This window comes from Culex quinquefasciatus, chromosome 1, assembly GCF_015732765.1.
Source record: "Culex quinquefasciatus strain JHB chromosome 1, VPISU_Cqui_1.0_pri_paternal, whole genome shotgun sequence".
NCBI lineage: Eukaryota > Metazoa > Arthropoda > Insecta > Diptera > Culicidae > Culex > Culex quinquefasciatus.
In genome coordinates this window covers 5,265,413-5,283,728 of record NC_051861.1, presented here as the reverse complement: position 1 = coordinate 5,283,728, position 18,316 = coordinate 5,265,413, and the positions used below count along the sequence as shown (strand labels likewise).

Sequence of the window (18,316 nt, the reverse complement as noted above, 5' to 3'; positions counted from 1 at the left end):
GTTTCGAGGGCGTTGAAAAGGTTGATGTCTTGTAGCATAAAAACATAATCTTTAGCTATTTACATTTTTTTCGAAAATTTTAAATAATATATTTTTTAAATATTTCTGGGTGATGCATTTTCAAACACACCTTCTCAGAACCATCATGGCTGCTTTAGAGAGTGGCAATAGGCTAACAGATGGCGCTAATAGATTAGCAGGATGCGGCAGCCATGTTTTTACACACGATTTTAAAATTATTTTGTTCTAGCCGCTACGTCTGTAGTCTGTGGTTATATGACCGGTCCCTTTGTACTACCTCAGAGGATTCAAAATTGATTTTTAATTCATTTTTTCTTTAAATTAACTTCGCGGCCCTTCTTGACTATTGTCCCAGCAGGGTAATATACTTCATCAAAGAAGTCGACCCTAACTGGGGCAAAATGCAGTGAACAGGAGCGGCCTCTCACCGTTCCATGGTGATGCGTAAACCTGATTAGCTATAAAAAAAAAGTCATACCACAATATTCATTTTTAAATTTCATTTTTAAACCATTCAAGGCGAAATTCTTGTTTTTTGGCATCTTAAATTTTTTTCATAAAGAAAAAAACCCTGAAAAATAATGTATGCCAATCCGTGCAAATCCGTCGTGAAACTACTTACTTTTCATGTCATTCTTGAACGACGCCTACTTTTCTGTACCAAAATAACAGAATCGAATAGCAACACTTTTGAGCATTGCTTCGGAAAGTAACACATTTCAACATTTTTTTGATCCAAAAGATTTATTGACAAAATACATGAAAATTTTACTTAAAATTCTGGAGTTTTTTTGAAAAGGTCCAATAAACCAAATTTTCAATTTTTGCTTTTTGGGTGTTTTTAGAACCGCATTGAGTCAGGGGTATTCAAAAACACCCAAAAAGCAAAAATTGAAAATTTGGTTTATTGGACCTTTTCAAAAAAAACTCCAGAATTTCACTCAATGGGTGTTTTTCGGAATTGCAAAAAAAATTGTATGGAACTCGTTGCAAAGCTTGATTTTTCAGCACTCGTCGTATTTATCCAACTCGGTGAACCTCGTTGGATAAATGTACGACTCGTGCTGAAAAAAATCTCTTTTTGCAACTTGTTACATAAACTACTATTTTGAAATCCCGCTGTAAAACAACTCTTAACTTTTCCTGTCCTTCTGGGGAAACGAAACGGCTTACTTTTAACTACCAAAAATAACAGATTTGAAAATCAATACCACTGCTAAAAAGAACTTTTCAACACTTGTATCGAAAAGTAACAATTTTCAGTATTGTTTTGTTTTGAACGGTGAATTTACTTTAACGTGAAGACTTCGATCATTGTCATGATTTTTTGTTCAAAGATATAAATTTTGCGTCGCTTTCAATATTTTGACAAAATTCCTTCAACAAGTGGTTTAGAATAATGCCCTACACATGCTGATTCCTTTTGGTAACGATTATCCCATTCCTTGTAAAGTTATGGGAATCGTCATTAATCAATGATTGCCAACTAGGACGTCAATGACTGTGCCACAAAATTATATAAATTTTGAAGCACATTTGATTTAGATCAAAAATTCTTTCATTGGCTTCAAAAAGGCAACAACCGGCACATGCTGATTCCTTTTGGTGCTGAAATTCGTTAAATTGAATTTTGTACAGAATATTTTAGAGTGATGATCAATTTTCTCCCAAAATGATCAACGGTTTCGCCTTAAGGGCTGGTATGCTCTTCAAAAGAAAGGGGTCAAGAAACAGCTTTACGAACGACAGAACAAAAGAGAGGGAATGTTTTCTAGGGCTTTTCTTCACCCTCTCTGACTTGCTTTCGCTACCGCTGCTGCCCATTTAAAATTTTTCTTGACCGATTACTTCCGAAGTGCGTACCTTACATAAGGCTGGTATGCAGATCGGAAGGAAAGGGGTCAAGAAACAGCTTTACGAATAGCAGAACAAAGGAGTGGGAACGATTTCTTGGGGCTTTTCTTTACCCCCTCTGGCTTGCTTTCGCTGCCACTGCTGCCCATTTGAATTTTTTCTTGACCGGTTCCTTCCGAAGGTGACATACAATTCCGTTCAAAAAGCGTTTTTCGGAATTGCAAAAAAGTTGTAAGCAACTCGTTGCAAAACTTGATTTTTTGATTCACCAACTGTTGTCAAACGATCGGGGTCACTTTTTAGTTCACACTCACTACCAAAGGTTTGTTTTGATAGTGTTCGTGAGCGCCGTGTAAAAAGTGACAGTTCGCCACTTTTTAGCTTGACTTTGACCAACCACCCCGTTGGTCAAACTAAAAAAGTGTCAAACGAAAAAGTGACCAACCACCGGGGGTTGAGTGTAGTCGTAGTTATCCAACGAGGTTGAAAACTCGTGCTGGAAAAATCATCTTTTGCAACTTGTTGCATAAACTAACTACTATTATTTTTTTTATTAACTTCGCGGCTCTCCTTGACAGAAAGTATCCTACTTGACAGCTAGCATATGTTAAATCAAGATTTTCATATTAGAGTCAATAACAAAAAAACAAATATCGACGCCAACATTTCAAAAAGCATTATGTACAAACCATGCGTTTTGAGAAAAACGCATTTGATTGTTGAGCATCCATTTTCAATTCCCATTTTAATATAAAAGCAAAATAAGATGTTCTAATGATAACAAACGATGAAAAACGTTGCTTTTATTCATACTTGATCATCCAAATTCAATAAAACATTATTTTCGTTATTTTATTTGAGAAAAACAAACATAACTTCTTTTGAAATCACCAACGTTTTTATTACCCTGCTGGCATTGAGGGGAACACTTTGTTATGATCCGGGTTTCTTCGCCGAATGTACATGGCGCTTTGTTCATGTTGCTTTTTTCCGTCACGAGGTTTATGTAGTCTTTTATTTGACAGGTTGACAGGGCTATATAAACAGAGACTGCTGATGGCAGAGATTTTATTTATGTTACTTTATTTAAAATCATGATTAAACAGACTTTACTGAAGTAACTTTTGCTCATTTTTGGTGGAGAGGTAGCTTATTAGGAGTACTTTCAGAATATGCAATAACCCAGAAAGTGTCAAAATGTACATGATGTCTTTTGAAATGTTACCGTCGAATTAAGAGAATACACAGCTAAAAAAGTAGTAATCCAGCTGCGTGTAAAAGGCCTGGGTGTAAAATAAATATTGTATTATTTTCTGCAATTTTATGTAATTTTACACCCTAAAATATGTAGCCCATCAGTATGGGAAACCTACTTGACCGAAATGTCAAGCTCATATATGCGTTTATCCTTACAACGTTTCATCGGTCTGATGGCCGAGTGGGCTAAGGCGCCAGTCTTTACTGTTGGTGCTGGGTTTGAATCCCGTCGGTTGCAACTTTTTTTTAGTTTTTGCAAAAAATGTACATGCAGTGTGTAATATTAAGAGTTTATTTTGACGAAGGTGATGTGCATGCTTTTGCATGCGATTTTACCATCGGATTTTTTGCTGTGTAGCTAAAAACTATAATACATATATTATTCAGTCTTGTTGGGATATTTATTGAATGAACCCCAGAAAAAAATATTTTCGGGCACAAGCACAGTGAAAACATATTTTCCCAATTTCGCTTATCGAGTGTGTGCAACATGGAGTTAAACTTTCTGTGCAGTTGCTGTGAAGGTTCCCATGGCACTTTGAAAAGTTTAACTCCATGTTGCACGCACACATTCTCACTTTTAATTTCTCGATTCAGTCTTCATTTTTCGTCAACTACCTTATATTTAAAAAGGTCGAAAAATCCATATTGTATGTTTCTTTTTAAACACTGAAAAGCCGACGAAAGGTTGCGCACTATCTTCTTACGATAAATAAAAATCTAATTAAAAACTGAAAAACCTGATTTTTTCAATATTTATTCTTTGCAAGGCTGTATTTCAGCAACTAGTTGTCTGATTTCGAAACGAAACGAACATTTATAGAGAATTTTCTCAGCAATTCGAAGAACATATTTTCAGAAATTAATTTAAAATGATGCATTTTATTCGATGCGCACCACTTAAACGAAAGCACACTTGTTGCGTCGAACAAAATGGAATGGGTAGGTAATCAAGTGAAAATCAAGTAAAATCCATATCATACTTCCCTTACATGGAACAGTCAAATCAAAGGGTCGTGTAAATCCAATACAAGTTTTATTTTATGTTTTTGATACATAAATTTCACCAAAAAAAACACCAATTTCTAATTAAAAATAGAATCTTTATGAAGACTCAATAACCCACATAAAAAACGGCATGCAAAACTCACGTTTCACGTCAAATAAAAAGCAAAACCAAAAATTAGTCCATTAAGTGTGTCATGTGCCATCCCTAGAGCAAGGTCGTCAAAACAAACAATTAAATAACGATTAGTCTATAGAACATGCAACGATATATGTATAGTGTCATTTGCATATAGACAGAAAAGAACTATATCGCATGATACTGCACTTTTGGCCTTTATGTCTACCGTGGGTGCAATAAAAAATACAGCTCGTGTCATCATGAGTCGTACTTAATGATTTGAATTTTCGCTTATCACGGTTACAATCAGATTTAGAGCATGGAAAGTTTCATTTCAAAACATAACCGTTCGGTGCCAATGAACTGCAACATCTTTAGGGTCTTCCAAATCAAGACCCCTTCCTTTTTTTTCGCGCAGGTAATTCAACTTTGGCAAACGAACTTTTTCTTTGTTCTTCTCTCGCCCTGTTAGAATCTGATGCGCAGTTTTGAACACAAACGCAGTTTGATTAAAACGAAAAAAAAAAACGACGACGACCCCAACCGAAACCCCTGGACGACCAACGTTTAAACATATGATTATGCGTTCAAGAATTGAGGAAGAAAATGAAGAAGTTTCCCTCAGATCGTGTTGTAGGTGCTCACTTCTGCTTTCTTCCAACATGAGCAGCGTTCTTTCATGGAGAAGAAGGATTGATTTCTTGTTTTTATCTTTTGTGACAAGAGAAAAATTAAGTTGCAATAATTTATAAAAAAATATATATGATTTAGACAAAAACTTTGGTAATCGAAAAAAAAGGAATAAAAAAATACATGTAAACAAATAGAACAAGAAAAAAAAAATAACAGAATAATGAACGGTGGATTAATCACAACCGAGCTGATTCTTCGTTTTTCGCCAAGTCCGGTTATTGGAACGACCAGGTGTGTCCATAGCGTTTTCCAGCCAAGGCTTGAAGAGCTGAATCGCCCAGACTAGCAAAACAAAGCTTATGGTTGAGATCGAAACATATGTTTTCCCGCACCGATGGTGCACAATGTTCAATGGGATCGTGTTTTGCCAATAAACTGTTATAAACAATGAGTGGGTTGACCTGTTTAAAGACAATTTTTTTGTTGATGTCTGTAAATTATTTTTTTAGCATTCAAATGAAAAAAAGTTTTCAGAAATGTGTTTTTGGCTAGGTTTTAGACGTGTTTTTTACCGTTGTGCACAAAAATTCACAAAGGGCTTTAGGACCCTATTAATAGATTTTCTCAAACAGAATTCAATTACTTTTTAAACCGATTTTGAAATAATTCACGGTGTGTTTCGTAGAACAAACTTTAGATAAATAATTACGGTTCAAAACTAATTTGAAATCAAAATTAAATTTGGTGCCAACTGGCTTAACTTTCCCAACCCGACACGAATCACGCAAAACAGGTTTGCTACGTACTTTTCCCCATCTCCTCGGCGCAGATCGCATCAGTTTCGCTCGGAACTTGCACCGGACAGGTTGAGTCAGTCTGGAGAACCTTACTCAGCGCCATGAAGAAACTGGTGCTTTTGTTTCAAGCGGTTTTCGTGGTTGGCATCGGTGCCGTGGCCAAATGTGGCGTCCCGGAAGCTTTCATGGGCCAGGAACTGGTGCCGGACATCATTCCGGAAGCCCCCGCCATGCTGGCCAAGGTCACCTACCCGTCGGGTGCCGAAGCGTCCCTCGGTAACGAACTGACCCCGACCCAGGTCAAAGATCAACCGACCGTCAGCTGGGAGGCGGACTCCAACTCGCTGTACACGCTGATTTTGACTGACCCGGATGCGCCCAGTCGGGCTAACCCGAAAATGCGCGAGTGGCGCCACTGGATCGTGATCAACATTCCCGGCGAGGACGTGGCCTCGGGTGAGCCGGTGGCGGAGTACATCAGCTCGGCACCGCCTCAGGGGTCCGGACTGCACCGGTATGCGTTCCTGGTGTACAAACAGCCGTCCGGCAAGATCGACTTTGACGAGCCCAGGTTGAACAATCGGTGAGTGGTTTAAGTTTTGTTTGAATCTATGTGATTAGTTCAGGTTCCGGAAATTATGATTAATTATTCGTATAATTGAAAGACGCAACTTTTGTTGCCCAAAAAAGTATAGATAATCGCCTAAACTTTTAAGTTATTGCAGTTTTAGTAAAACAAGTAGTGACGCGTCGAAAACCCCAACTTTATAAAAACTCAAATCTTGGAAACCTGTAAATTAACTCCTTCTATTTGTGAGTATGTTACGTAAAATTTCCTTAGAAATCAGATAAACATATTTTCAGATAAGCTCTTTGGTCCAGACACCGTCAAAAAAGGTACTTTAAAGTTTCACACTACTTTTTGCAACCTTTTTGCTACCTACTTAAAAACTTCACTTCTTGAAATTTAAGAATTTGTACTTGCTTTTTCTTAACTGTTTTTTTTCTGTTTTTTTTACCTATTCTTAAACCACCATCCAATATTGTTTGCATTTGTTATGTATTTCATATTTTCTAGCAGAGTTCCCAAATGAACCGGTTAGGCTAGGTTCACCTATAAACTTGGTTCGGCTTAAACCTCTCTTTGTGGTTCAATCCTGGTTCAGTGAACCATGAACCATGGCTTAAGCCAGACCAACCAGGCTAACCAGGCTAATGAAAACCATAGCAATAATGCTACTGTGTAACAAATATTATTGTGTAACAATGTTACAATGTAACATTCATTACACCGTAACATTGTTACATCGCAACATTCGTTACACCGTAACATTGTTACACCACAACATTCGTTACACCGCAACATTCATTACACCGTAACATTGTTACACCGCAACATTCGTTACAACGTAGCATTCGTTACACCGTAGTATGATTACACCGTAACATTCATTACACCGTAACATTGTTACACCGCAACATTCGTGACACCGTAGTGTGATTACACCGTAACATTGTTACACCACAACATTCGTGACACCGTAGTTTGGTTACACCGTTACATTGTTGCACCGCAACATTCGTTGCATCGTAGCATTCATTACACCGTGACATGCGTTACACCGTAATACTGTTACGGTGTAAGACTATTACGGTGTAACAATGTTATGGTGTAACACTGTTGAGGTGTAACACTATTACGGTGTAACACTGTTACGGTGTAATGAATGTTGTGGTGTAACACTGTTACGGTGTAATGAATGTTGTGGTGTAACAATGTTACGTTGTAATCATACTACGATGTAACGAATGTTACGGTGTAACAATGTTACGGTGTAACAATGTTACGGTGTAACAATGTTACGGTGTAACAATGTTAAGGTGTATATTTAGTGTTAAACAGTGTCACGGTGTAACAAAGCTTGCCGTTTAGCCTAACATTCTTTGATCAGGTTCAAGCCAGGTTCAAGTCTGGTTCAAGCCAAAGGTTCATTTTGGCTACCCTCGCCTGGTTTGAACCAAAGAACCATGGCTCACGGCACTCGGTGAGCCTGAGCCGACGATGCTTGCCGAGGTGTGGTGTGAACCTGAACCAGAAAAATGAACCTAGCCTAGCCGACGGCTTTGGCTCGTGGGAACACTGTTTTCTAGTCACTTTTTAATTTTTTCGTGTTTTTTTGTTGTGATAGAATTTGTTTAAATTTTAGTCTCAATAAAGTATAAAGAAATAAATAATATTCTAATCGTTCATCATTGTTAGGACTAGTGATTTTTCGCGATTTCGCGGAAGCCACGTAATGCGTGAAATTTGGCCCTAGCCGTAAAATTTTGTAAGCACCGTGAAATGCCGCGAAATTTTAAATATTTCATTGATAAATCGCTTCTCGGTACATTTATGCATTATTTATTTTATTTCAAATACTTTACAAGATTTTTAACAAGCATTTAGGATGTAGTTTCCAAACTAAACAAATATTGCTTGTCAGATTTAGAACTATTTTTTTAAAGATATTGTTCGTTAAAATATTGTATGAAACGCAGAAATTAATTCTACATTTCCAGCAAAATTTATTTATTCCTTAAAATTCCAAAAAGATTGTAAAAGAACATTATAAAACACTACAATGAAAGAAAAACCCAAAAAAAGTTATTTGTTGTAATGTATTAGAGCAATTCCAGCCCAAAACAGTAAATTTTTAGGTACTTTTTTCTCGACCCTCTCCGATTGCAATGAAACTTTGTAGACATGTTATCCTAGGCATATATAAGCCAATTTTGTGTATATGGAGCCAGTTACACTCGATAATGACATTTGAGAAGGGCATAAGTGTTTTCAATATTTTTGTATTTCGTAATTTAAATATTGCTATATCTCGAAGCCGTTGCATCGTATCAAAAAGTGGTCAAAGACAAACTTGTAGGAAATTTGACGGGCTTTCCGAAAAAAATACACTGAAAGAACCATTGTCCTAAGTCCAATCCTTGTGAAGTTACCGCGGTTTTAAAAATAAAATTTTTGAAAAAATAGGTTTTTTGATGGTTTTTCGCAATTTCTATATGACAGACTTGATTTTTCAGTCTCGAAAATATTTTTACCGGAAAGCTCGTCCAATTTCCTATAAGTTTTTCTTTAACCACATTTCAATTGGATGTACGGGCTTACAGATATAAGCTAATTAACTATCCAGGTTACTATACTACACTGAAAAAATATTATGTTTTCAGTTATGAGCAATGTAATTAGCTTATATCTGTAAGCTCGTACATCCAATTGAAATGTGATCAAAGACAAACTTATGGGAAATTGGACGAGCTGTCCGGTAAAAATATTCACGAGACTGAAAAATCAAGTCTGTCATATAAAAATTGCGAAAAACCATCAAAAAACCTATTTTTTCAATATTTTTATTTTTAAAACCGCGGTAACTTCACAAGGATTGGACTTAGGACAATGGTCAATATGGAAACTTTTATGTAAAATTGTCTGGAAAATCGATTCCCGCACTCGGATTTTGAAAATTTTGACGTTTAGAGCACTTTTCAAAAAAACAGTGTCAGTAAATGATTTTTGTCTTTTTTTAGGTGAGTTGCTCCATCCTGCATTTTTCGTGAGTGTTTTTGTAACATTTTAGGCTATTTTCTCAAAAATTTTGAACGAAAAAAAAATCGTGGGCTCCCCCTCAAATTTGACTTTTAAACTTTAAAATTAAAAAATCTCATAACAGTTGAGTGTTTTTTTTCTTTCAGTGTATTTTTATCGAAAAGCCCGTCAAATTTCCTACAAGTTTGTCTTTGACCACTTTTTGATACGATGCAACGTCTTCGAAATACAGAAGTATTTAAATTCCGAATTACAAAAATATTTTAAACACTTACGCCCTTCCCAAATGTCATTATCGAGTGTAACTGGCTCCATATACACAAAAATGGCTTATATAAGCGTAGGATAACATGTCTACAAAGTTTCATTGAAATCGGAGAGGGTCGAGGAAAAAGTACCTGAAAAATTCCTGTTTTGGACTGGAATTGCTCACATATGAATTTTAGGTAAAATTGTTAAAAGTCTGAATTTTTGCCTGAAATTTGTTAATTTGTTAGTTTTGTTTGTTAAATTATCGATTCATATTGTATTTTAAACTGAATTCGAAGCACGAATCAAAAGTTTTCACATTTTGAATGAAATTTGTTCTACTGAAAATGCCTCAAATTTGGAAATTTTATTAAAATTATGTTGCAAAAACACACGATTGTTATTATTTACTAGCTTTGTTTACTTCCTCTTAGTGGAAAATTGTCCGAAGAATCCGAAAAAGCATTCCGTTTTCTGATTTGAAATCATTTGCATTTAGAAAATCATGACAATTTGAGATTATGAAATTAATGCTATTCCTCAACGTTTTCTTAATTATAGTTAGGCAAAATTTCAATGAAAATTCATGTGCAACCAGCTGAAATCAAATTAAAATACATTCTTCTGCGTTTAAAATAATTTTTAGCATGTTTGGGTTTATTAAAAAATCTTAAGATTTTTTTCGAAACAACTGAACTAGTATAAAATGCATTTTAAAACACTTTTTTCATTTATATGTGAACACTATGGCTTGTTATTTGAATTTTTATATTTTTTTTATTTTTTTGCCCCCCCCCCCCCCTTGACCTCGGTCAGGGACAAAAACTTTTTTAAATATTTGCATCGGCCTTAACTAACTTTTCAAACTTTTCAAAATTTAATTAAAACTTCTTCTAGAAGTACCTAGAACCTTTCTCTACTCCGGTCAGTATGATTCCATACAATTCCGTACGTATTTTATTTGTACTCTTCATTTTGCGAAAAAATCTCAAGCCTTTCAAAGTCTCGGGTCGAAATTAATAAATTAAAAAAAGCGAATAGAATATTAAAAATCCGAAAAATCAAAATTTGTTTTTCTCTATGAAATTTTATATGGCACAGAAATTGTCTGGTGGAAATGGGTTTGCATACCCGTCGCAAGGTGAATCCTTTTGCAAATTTATAAACATTTAGAGCAATCATTAGAGCGATTATAGACAGTTGCTCTCATTTAAAAAAAATCCAATGAGAAAAGCAAAGACGAGCTGCTCAACCTAATGCACTCTGAGCATCCCCAACATCTCTCTGATTAAAATTCATAAATCAAAACACCCCACTGACCTAGCAAATCGGGGAAAGTAGAAAACTGGAGTGTGACAAGCAAAATTGCAAAGTGCATAGAATTGAAATTGAAATTCCGCTAACATTCACCCACTTTGTATTAGCACGTGGTGCATCATGTACTTAAGGGCAACACACAAACAAAACAAAACCAATTCCAATACAGCCACAAATCGCGATACAAAATCGACATATACTACATTGAGTGTCCTTTTTCTCTCTCTTTTCCCCTCACCACCAACAGCAACCCGAACCGTGGCATGTTCCGCGTGGCCGAATTCGCCGCCAAGTACGCGCTCGGAACGCCGATTGCCGGCAACTTTTACCAGGCCCAGTACGACGACTACGTTCCGCAGGTGTACGCGAGCCTGGATTCGTCCCGGAAGTGAGCGAAAAACTCCGAACCAACATCAACACACTCAAGCACATACACACAAAACAATAGCAGCACAGAAGCACACTCACACTCTGTTTCCGGTAGTAGCGATGAAGCGGAGGGAGGAAACAGAAGTAGCAAATGGTTCTACAACTCACTTGTTTTGGCACCACTTGGCAATAAAATCACCGCGCGAGTACCACCGTACCACAGACAGGCAGACGTGAAACTTTTTTTTTAATTGCATGATCAACGGTTTATTCAAATTTTCTGAAGTCAACGATCTGCAATCGAAACTGGTGACGCCACCATGATTTGGTTCTATTTTGATTTTTTACACATTATTTTTTTGCTAAACACTTTAGGACTACGATGACGAAGAATTGTTTTGATAACTTCTACAAAGATTCATGTCTGTTTGTCTGTGGTTTCACCATCGGGAGGGTACTTTCAACCTACAAAGAAAATACAATAACATGAATCCATAAGACTCAATTTCGGCTTTCGATGTTTTATTTGCTAGAGCCTTCCGAAAATCTCGTGACAGGGGAAGGGCGAAACTCTATTGCAGTTAGTAGAAATAATGTCCAGTGACGTAGATTTTTTTTAATTTGTTTTTTTTTTAAGATTTCTAAATACATAGTTGTTTAACAGGTTGTACAGGTTTAATTTTTTTTAATATTTTCTATTTTTTGCATGTTTCTATGTAGAAACATTTACATAATGTTTGCAACTTTTATAAAGTTTTTGAACTATGATACCAAATCTTTTCTAACTTAAGGGTTAATACCTGGGAGGGAGAAGCGAAGAGGTCTTCTTATTCATATTAATTCTCTTGTTGCTGTTTTTGTTTTTTGTGCAAGATAATTTCTCTTCCCATTAAAATTTCCAGTCAGTCGTCATCTGTCCTTCTTGACAATACAAATTTTCTTGCAGCACATTTCAAAATAGTGCTCAAGATCGTGCATGACTCTTATGATGCAACTTTCTCCGCCATTTTTTTTAATTCATAACTTATTTTTATTAGGTCCTCTTCGGTGCCGAGACGAGATAGGTTAATACGCACCTCCCAAGAAAAAGGGTAAAGAAATGGCTTTACGAACATTGGAACAAAGGAGAGGAGCGATTTCTTGGGGATTTTCGTCACCCTCTCTGGCTTGCTGCTGCTGCTGCTGCTGCCCATTTGATTTTTATTGCCTAACTTGTTTGACAAATCTTCACCCAAATCAGCAAAATCAAAATTTTGGCAAATTATATTTTTTGTATATAGATACTTGATAGATTAACCTTTATCAAACATAAATAGTTCTATCTTTGTTTGCGTTTTCAGAAAAAAAACTTGTTTTATTCTTGATATCCAGCACGAGTCGTACATTTATCGAAGTTGAAATATCCAAATTGAATAAATATTGTTATTGGCTGTCAGTATCACTTTTCGATACAAGTGCTGAAAGGTAGGCCGTTTCGTCGTTCTAGAATGACAGGAAAAGTGAATACTTTTACAACGGAATGGCAAAAATATAGTCCTCTATAACAATTTGCAAACTAATAAAAAAAAACTAACTTAATCCACCTATGTGGTTGGTGCCTTCCTCACTCTTTTCCAACAATGGGTGATATGTAATATGATGGGTTTGGACACAAAATTGATCCAAAAAAACACACATATCACTCAAGGGCTCATAAGTGGCATTATAAGTGGTCAGAACTCGAGACAGGGATGATACGGCTACACAAAAAGTACATAAATATCACTTAAGTGGTTATAACTCGAGACAGGGTTGCCAGATCTTCAATGTTGTAGATTCGTCGGAAAGGTCTTTCAATTACCTAACCAACGATGTGTCGGATGATGGATCCAGACATTGTTTACATACATTTAAATGAGATCCGGCAACAAAAAAAGTACATAAATATCACATAAGTGGTTATAACTCGAGACAGGGTTGCCAGATTTTCAATGTTGTAAATTCGTTGGAAAGGTCTTTCAATTACCTAATCAACGATGGGTCGGATGATGGATCCGGACATCGTTTACATACATTTAAGTGAGATCCGGCTTCAAAAAAGTATACATAAATATCACTTAAGTGGTTATAACTCGAGACAGGGTTGCCAGATCTTCAATGTTGTAGATTCGTTGGAAAGGTCTTTCAATTACCTAACCAACGATGGGTCGGATGATGGATCCGGACATTGTTTACATACATTTAAATGAGATCCGGCTACAAAAAAAGTTCATAAATATCACTTAAGTGGTTATAACTCGAGACAGGGTTGCAAGATCTTCAATGTTGTAGATTCGTTGGAAAGGTCTTTCAATTACCTAATCAACGATGGGTCGGATGATGGATCCGGACATCGGCACATACATTTAAGTGAGATCCGGCTTCAAAAAAGTACATAAATATCACTTAAGTGGTTATAACTCGAGACAGGGTTGCCAGATCTTCAATGTTGTAGATTCGTTGGAAAGGTCTTTCAATTACCTAAATAACGATGTATAACGTGATGATGTTTGGTTCAGTTTACTGTCATTTATTCATCTTCCGAAAATATGCGAAAACACATTTTTATACATAACATTTGAACTACTTATCGAAACTTCAAACAATTCAATAGCACCGTATGGGACCCTAAACCAAGTCGAATGCGACTGGTTTGGTCAAAATCGGTTCAGCCAGTGCTGAGAAAACTGCGTGACATTATTGGTCACATACACACACACATACACACACACATACCCACACACATACACACACACATACACACACACATACACACACACATACACACACACATACACACAGACATTTGTTCAGTTTTCGATTCTGAGTCGATATGTATACATCAAGGTGGGTTTTCGAGCTTTTAATAAAAAGTTTAATTTTAGAGCAGGATTATAGCCTTACCTCAGTGAGGAAGGCAAAACGCCGAACATGAACTGCATTCGACGCTACTGCTCCACTTGATTTTTCGGGAACGTTGCATGGAAACCCGGCGGCACTTCGCGATGACCCAAAAACTCGCTGGCGATGCAAGCACCTCTCGCTTCGACTCGCCGACCAAATTCCACCACGGCACAGTCACTGTCGGCAAGTCGGCGGCGGCAGCACCCACGTGTCGGTCACGATGGCCGGTCTCGAGTTTGTGCGTGACTTCAAGAACCACAAAATCGTGCCGGACGTAATTCCCGTCCCGCCGGAATCGCTCCTCCAGGTGACGTACCCGGGTGACCACCGCGTCAACCTGGGCAACATTCTGATGCCGAAACAGGTCAAGGATATCCCGGTGGTGCGGTGGATGCCACCGGCGGAACCTGCTTCGTACTACACGCTGTGCATGACCGATCCGGACGCGCCCTGCCGGACGACGCCAAAGTTCCGCGAGTGGCACCACTGGCTGGTGGTGAACATCCCCGGAAACGGGGACATTGACCGCGGCGACGTTCTGTCCGAGTACATTGGAGCTGCACCGGCCAAAAAGACCGGCCTGCACCGGTACGTGTTCCTGCTGTACCAACAGCCCAACGGCCTGCTCGACTGCGACGAGGCGCGACTGTCCAACAGGTGAGTGGGAGGAGGTCAGTGAACTTGACCGGATTTGACCCGTTTCCTGTGTATTGTTTTTTTGTTTCTGCAGGAGTTCCCAGGGACGAGGGAAATTTTCGATTCAAAAGTTCTCCGAAAAGTATCAGTTGTCTCCAGTTCCGGTGGCCGGCAACTTCTTCCAGGCTCAGTGGAGCGAGTACGTGCCCAAGTTGTACCGTCAGTTGGGGCAGTTCCAGAATGCGTTCTAGCCGATTTTGGTGCAGGCAGCGGTGAAGGAAGAAGAATGTAACATATGTAGTCCGCCGCCACGTGGAGTACGTTGCATGACAACATGCAATTTCGTAAAGCATTTAAAGTTAGGAAGCATGTCGGACATACAAAAAAGGATGGGACAAATTGTTTAGTTATGTTTAGTGCCATGTATTACTCATATGTGAAGTAGTAATGAAGCATAGAAAGAGAAAAATAAATTAAAAAAAAAGAAATAAGGTTAGTTTTGAAGGGCAACTCAATTTAACATATCATAAAGCCATTTTTGCCTTCCTCACTAAATACACCTCTTAGATATACTTTTACGTATACATATCGACTCAGAATCATTATCTGAGCAAATGTCTGTGGGGATGTGTGTAGACATGATTTTCTTTCCACACGCATATCTCAAAACTGGCTGAATCGTTTTTTGCCGGGTTTGCCTTTTTATGACCGCTTTGGGGTCAAATAAGATCCTATTAAAAAATATTAAGTAAGTGAAGTATTTTAAACATTATGTTATACATAACCTCAAAAGGCCGGATCCAGAGCCGTACCTTGGGTCCACGGCGCCCTTGGCGAAGTATCAATTTGGCGCCCCTCTCAAATTTACGAGCATTTTAATAAATTGATGATATTTTTCCATGATTGCTTCAAAGAGTTTTGATTTTATAATTGCAATTGGAGTCCTTGATATGTTTAAATTCAGAAACTCAGTTATTTTATGTTCAATTATTTGATTATTTCAAATAATTAGAGATAGGTTAAATTGAAAATTTATTGTAGGAATTAGGTTGGCTGAATATTTTCTCAGATTTCATTAAATCGATAATGATATCAGGGCTTGTTTTTTTTTTGAAGTGCAGAGCTTCTGGGAACGCGCAGTCCTGTTTTTTCGCTATAATTTTCGTCGTAAATGATCGTAAAAGTTTATTCCAACTGGCAGTTTTAGTATTAATTCATCAAACTATCGATTTTATGAAGAGTAAATCGTCATTTATTTACTATTTTTGAAATTTGCTCGCGTTATCTAAATTGTAAAACAGTAAAAATATACTGATAAGTCCAGCCCATAGCACTACTGCTCGGCTGGCACGCGTTCGATAAAAGTTTTTTTTAAATAATCAATTATCTATCTTTCCGCAGCCGGCTGCCTAAGATTTTAAATTTTCAACCGATAAACAAAATGCTCATGGTCACATCACTGCCACTCGTGAATCCTGACCTCATACCCATCTACTAACCCCCTCAAAACTCATGTGATACTTTGTCGGAGAAGCAGTCGATTGGGCGGTCTCTATCACTCAAGTATCGGACTAACATTCCCATCCACTTCCCCGTGACTCTACCACTGGTCGTGGCCGGCGCCGGTATTGATCAGCATGATAGGGGCCTTTGAGAAGTTGCGAAGCGAGGAAAGATAGCTCCCACTTATCTTCCACGGCTCGTGGATGTAACTTCTGGAGGTCCTGGTCAATAACGGAGTAGCAACTGCGGGTGGGCACCTATGCTTATGCTTATGCTTATGCTTAATGATATCAGGGCTTGTTTTTTTTAATGTTTTTTTTTCAGATAATTTCACATAATTTAATCAATCATGATTCTTTTTGCTTTAACTTGTTAGCAAATTTGATATTTAATAAGCCTAAATAGTTTGATCTGAACTAGTATTAATTCTATTGTATAATTTCCCGGATTCGTAAAATAATCAGATGATTTGGCTTTGGATTTCATTACGGTGTAATTCAAAACAGAAAAATCCCTCTTCAAAATTAAAAAAACGATGCCCGTGTGCCCTTTTGTTTTATCTAGATAAGAATCCTAGCAAGCTTAGTAAAAAAGAACACACCGGCACCGAAGTATAGTTTTTAAACATGCAGCCGTAGAATCAAATTTAGTCAAAATCGAATAAAGATCATTAAAATCCTGCGATCATGATGAAACTTATTTTAATGATAATAATAGGTAAAAGCATTATATTTGGTAAAAAATATTAAGATAAGAAATTTTATTTCGTTTTTGTGATTCGTCCAAACGATGCTTGAGAATATTTTTAATATTTTTTTTAGTTATGTTTTGCGTTGATTTTTTTCATAGGTATTTTCTTTGTTTATTTTTAATTTGTAAAATTAAATTTTATATTCTAGTAAATTATTTTTTGCACAAAGCTATTTGAATGTTCTCAGACCATGATGATTTTTTTGCTTTTAACTGATTTTTTTTAATAGTTTCTCATTACCAAAGCTTTTTAGACGATTTAAAAAGTAAACAACATTTGTTAAAGAACGGTATGCTGATCGGAAGGAACGCGGTCAAGAAATGTTGCGTGTTCTTTTCGTGACTCCCCCAAGAAAAGTTGATAGTTCGGTTTGAGCGCGATTGACGGTGTGCGCGCTTGAGGTTCTTTCGAGGAAAAAATAAAAAGATTCAAAATATTCAAAAGTTAAAATTAAAGATTAAACATTTTTATTCAAAAAACTTTTAACAACAATTATAAACAAAATTATGATTTCTATCAATAATTGAAAATTCCCGTTAAAAAAACTGAAAATTATAAATTCTTAAAATCTAAAACTAGAAAAACTAAAATAAAAAATTATGTAACTATGAAATAAGGAAATAAAAAATAAGGAAATAAGAAATAAGGAAATTAAAAAATTAGGAAATTAGGAAATCAGGGAATTAGGAAATTTGGAAATTATGATATAAGCAAATTAGTAAAATTAAGAAAATAAGAAAATTATGTAATAAGGAAACAAGGAAATTACCAAATTATAAAATTAAGAAATTAGTAAATTAGGATGTTAGGAAATTAGGAAATTAGGAATTAGGAAAATAGGAAATTAAATTTAAAAAATATGATATTCGGAAGTTAAGAAGTTAGGAAGTTAGGAAAACAGGAAATATGGAAATCAGGAAATTAGGAAGTTAGGAAATTAGGAAACTAGGAAATAAGAAGTTAAGGAAGTTATGAAGTTAAGAAATTAGGAAATTTGGAAATATGGAAATCAGGAAATTAGGAAATAAGGAAATTAGGATAATCGGAAACTAGGAAATCAGGAAATTAGGAAGTTTGGAAATTTGGAAATTATGAAATAAGGCTGGTACAAATGTTTAATTTTTTTTCTTGAATTTTTAAATTCTTAAATTCTTAATTTTTCATTCCAGATTTTTTTAATTTTGGAGGAAATAGAGTTTTTGATTGTTATAAATTCGAGGTTTTCGTAAATTTGTAATTAAGAATTTCTATATTTCCGATTTTTAAATTTTTTGAAATTT

The 18,316-nt window shown here is 36.4% G+C and overlaps 2 protein-coding genes across 2 annotated transcripts; both read left to right on the top strand.

Annotated features, from left to right (window-relative positions):
* The first annotated feature begins 5,716 nt into the window (after positions 1–5,716).
* Positions 5,717–11,729, top strand: LOC6040894 (protein D3). The gene is made up of 2 exons (XM_001850170.2): positions 5,717–6,271; positions 11,103–11,729. Exons 1-2 carry the CDS (start codon positions 5,790–5,792, stop codon positions 11,245–11,247), a joined length of 627 nt encoding a protein of 208 aa, XP_001850222.1. The 5' UTR covers positions 5,717–5,789; the 3' UTR covers positions 11,248–11,729.
* A 2,394-nt stretch (positions 11,730–14,123) lies between these two features.
* LOC6040893 (protein D2) lies at positions 14,124–15,278 on the top strand. Its single transcript, XM_001850169.2, has 2 exons — positions 14,124–14,803; positions 14,877–15,278. The coding sequence occupies exons 1-2, from the start codon at positions 14,367–14,369 to the stop codon at positions 15,031–15,033; spliced, it is 594 nt and encodes a 197-aa protein (XP_001850221.2). The 5' UTR covers positions 14,124–14,366; the 3' UTR covers positions 15,034–15,278.
* The last annotated feature ends 3,038 nt before the right edge of the window (positions 15,279–18,316 follow it).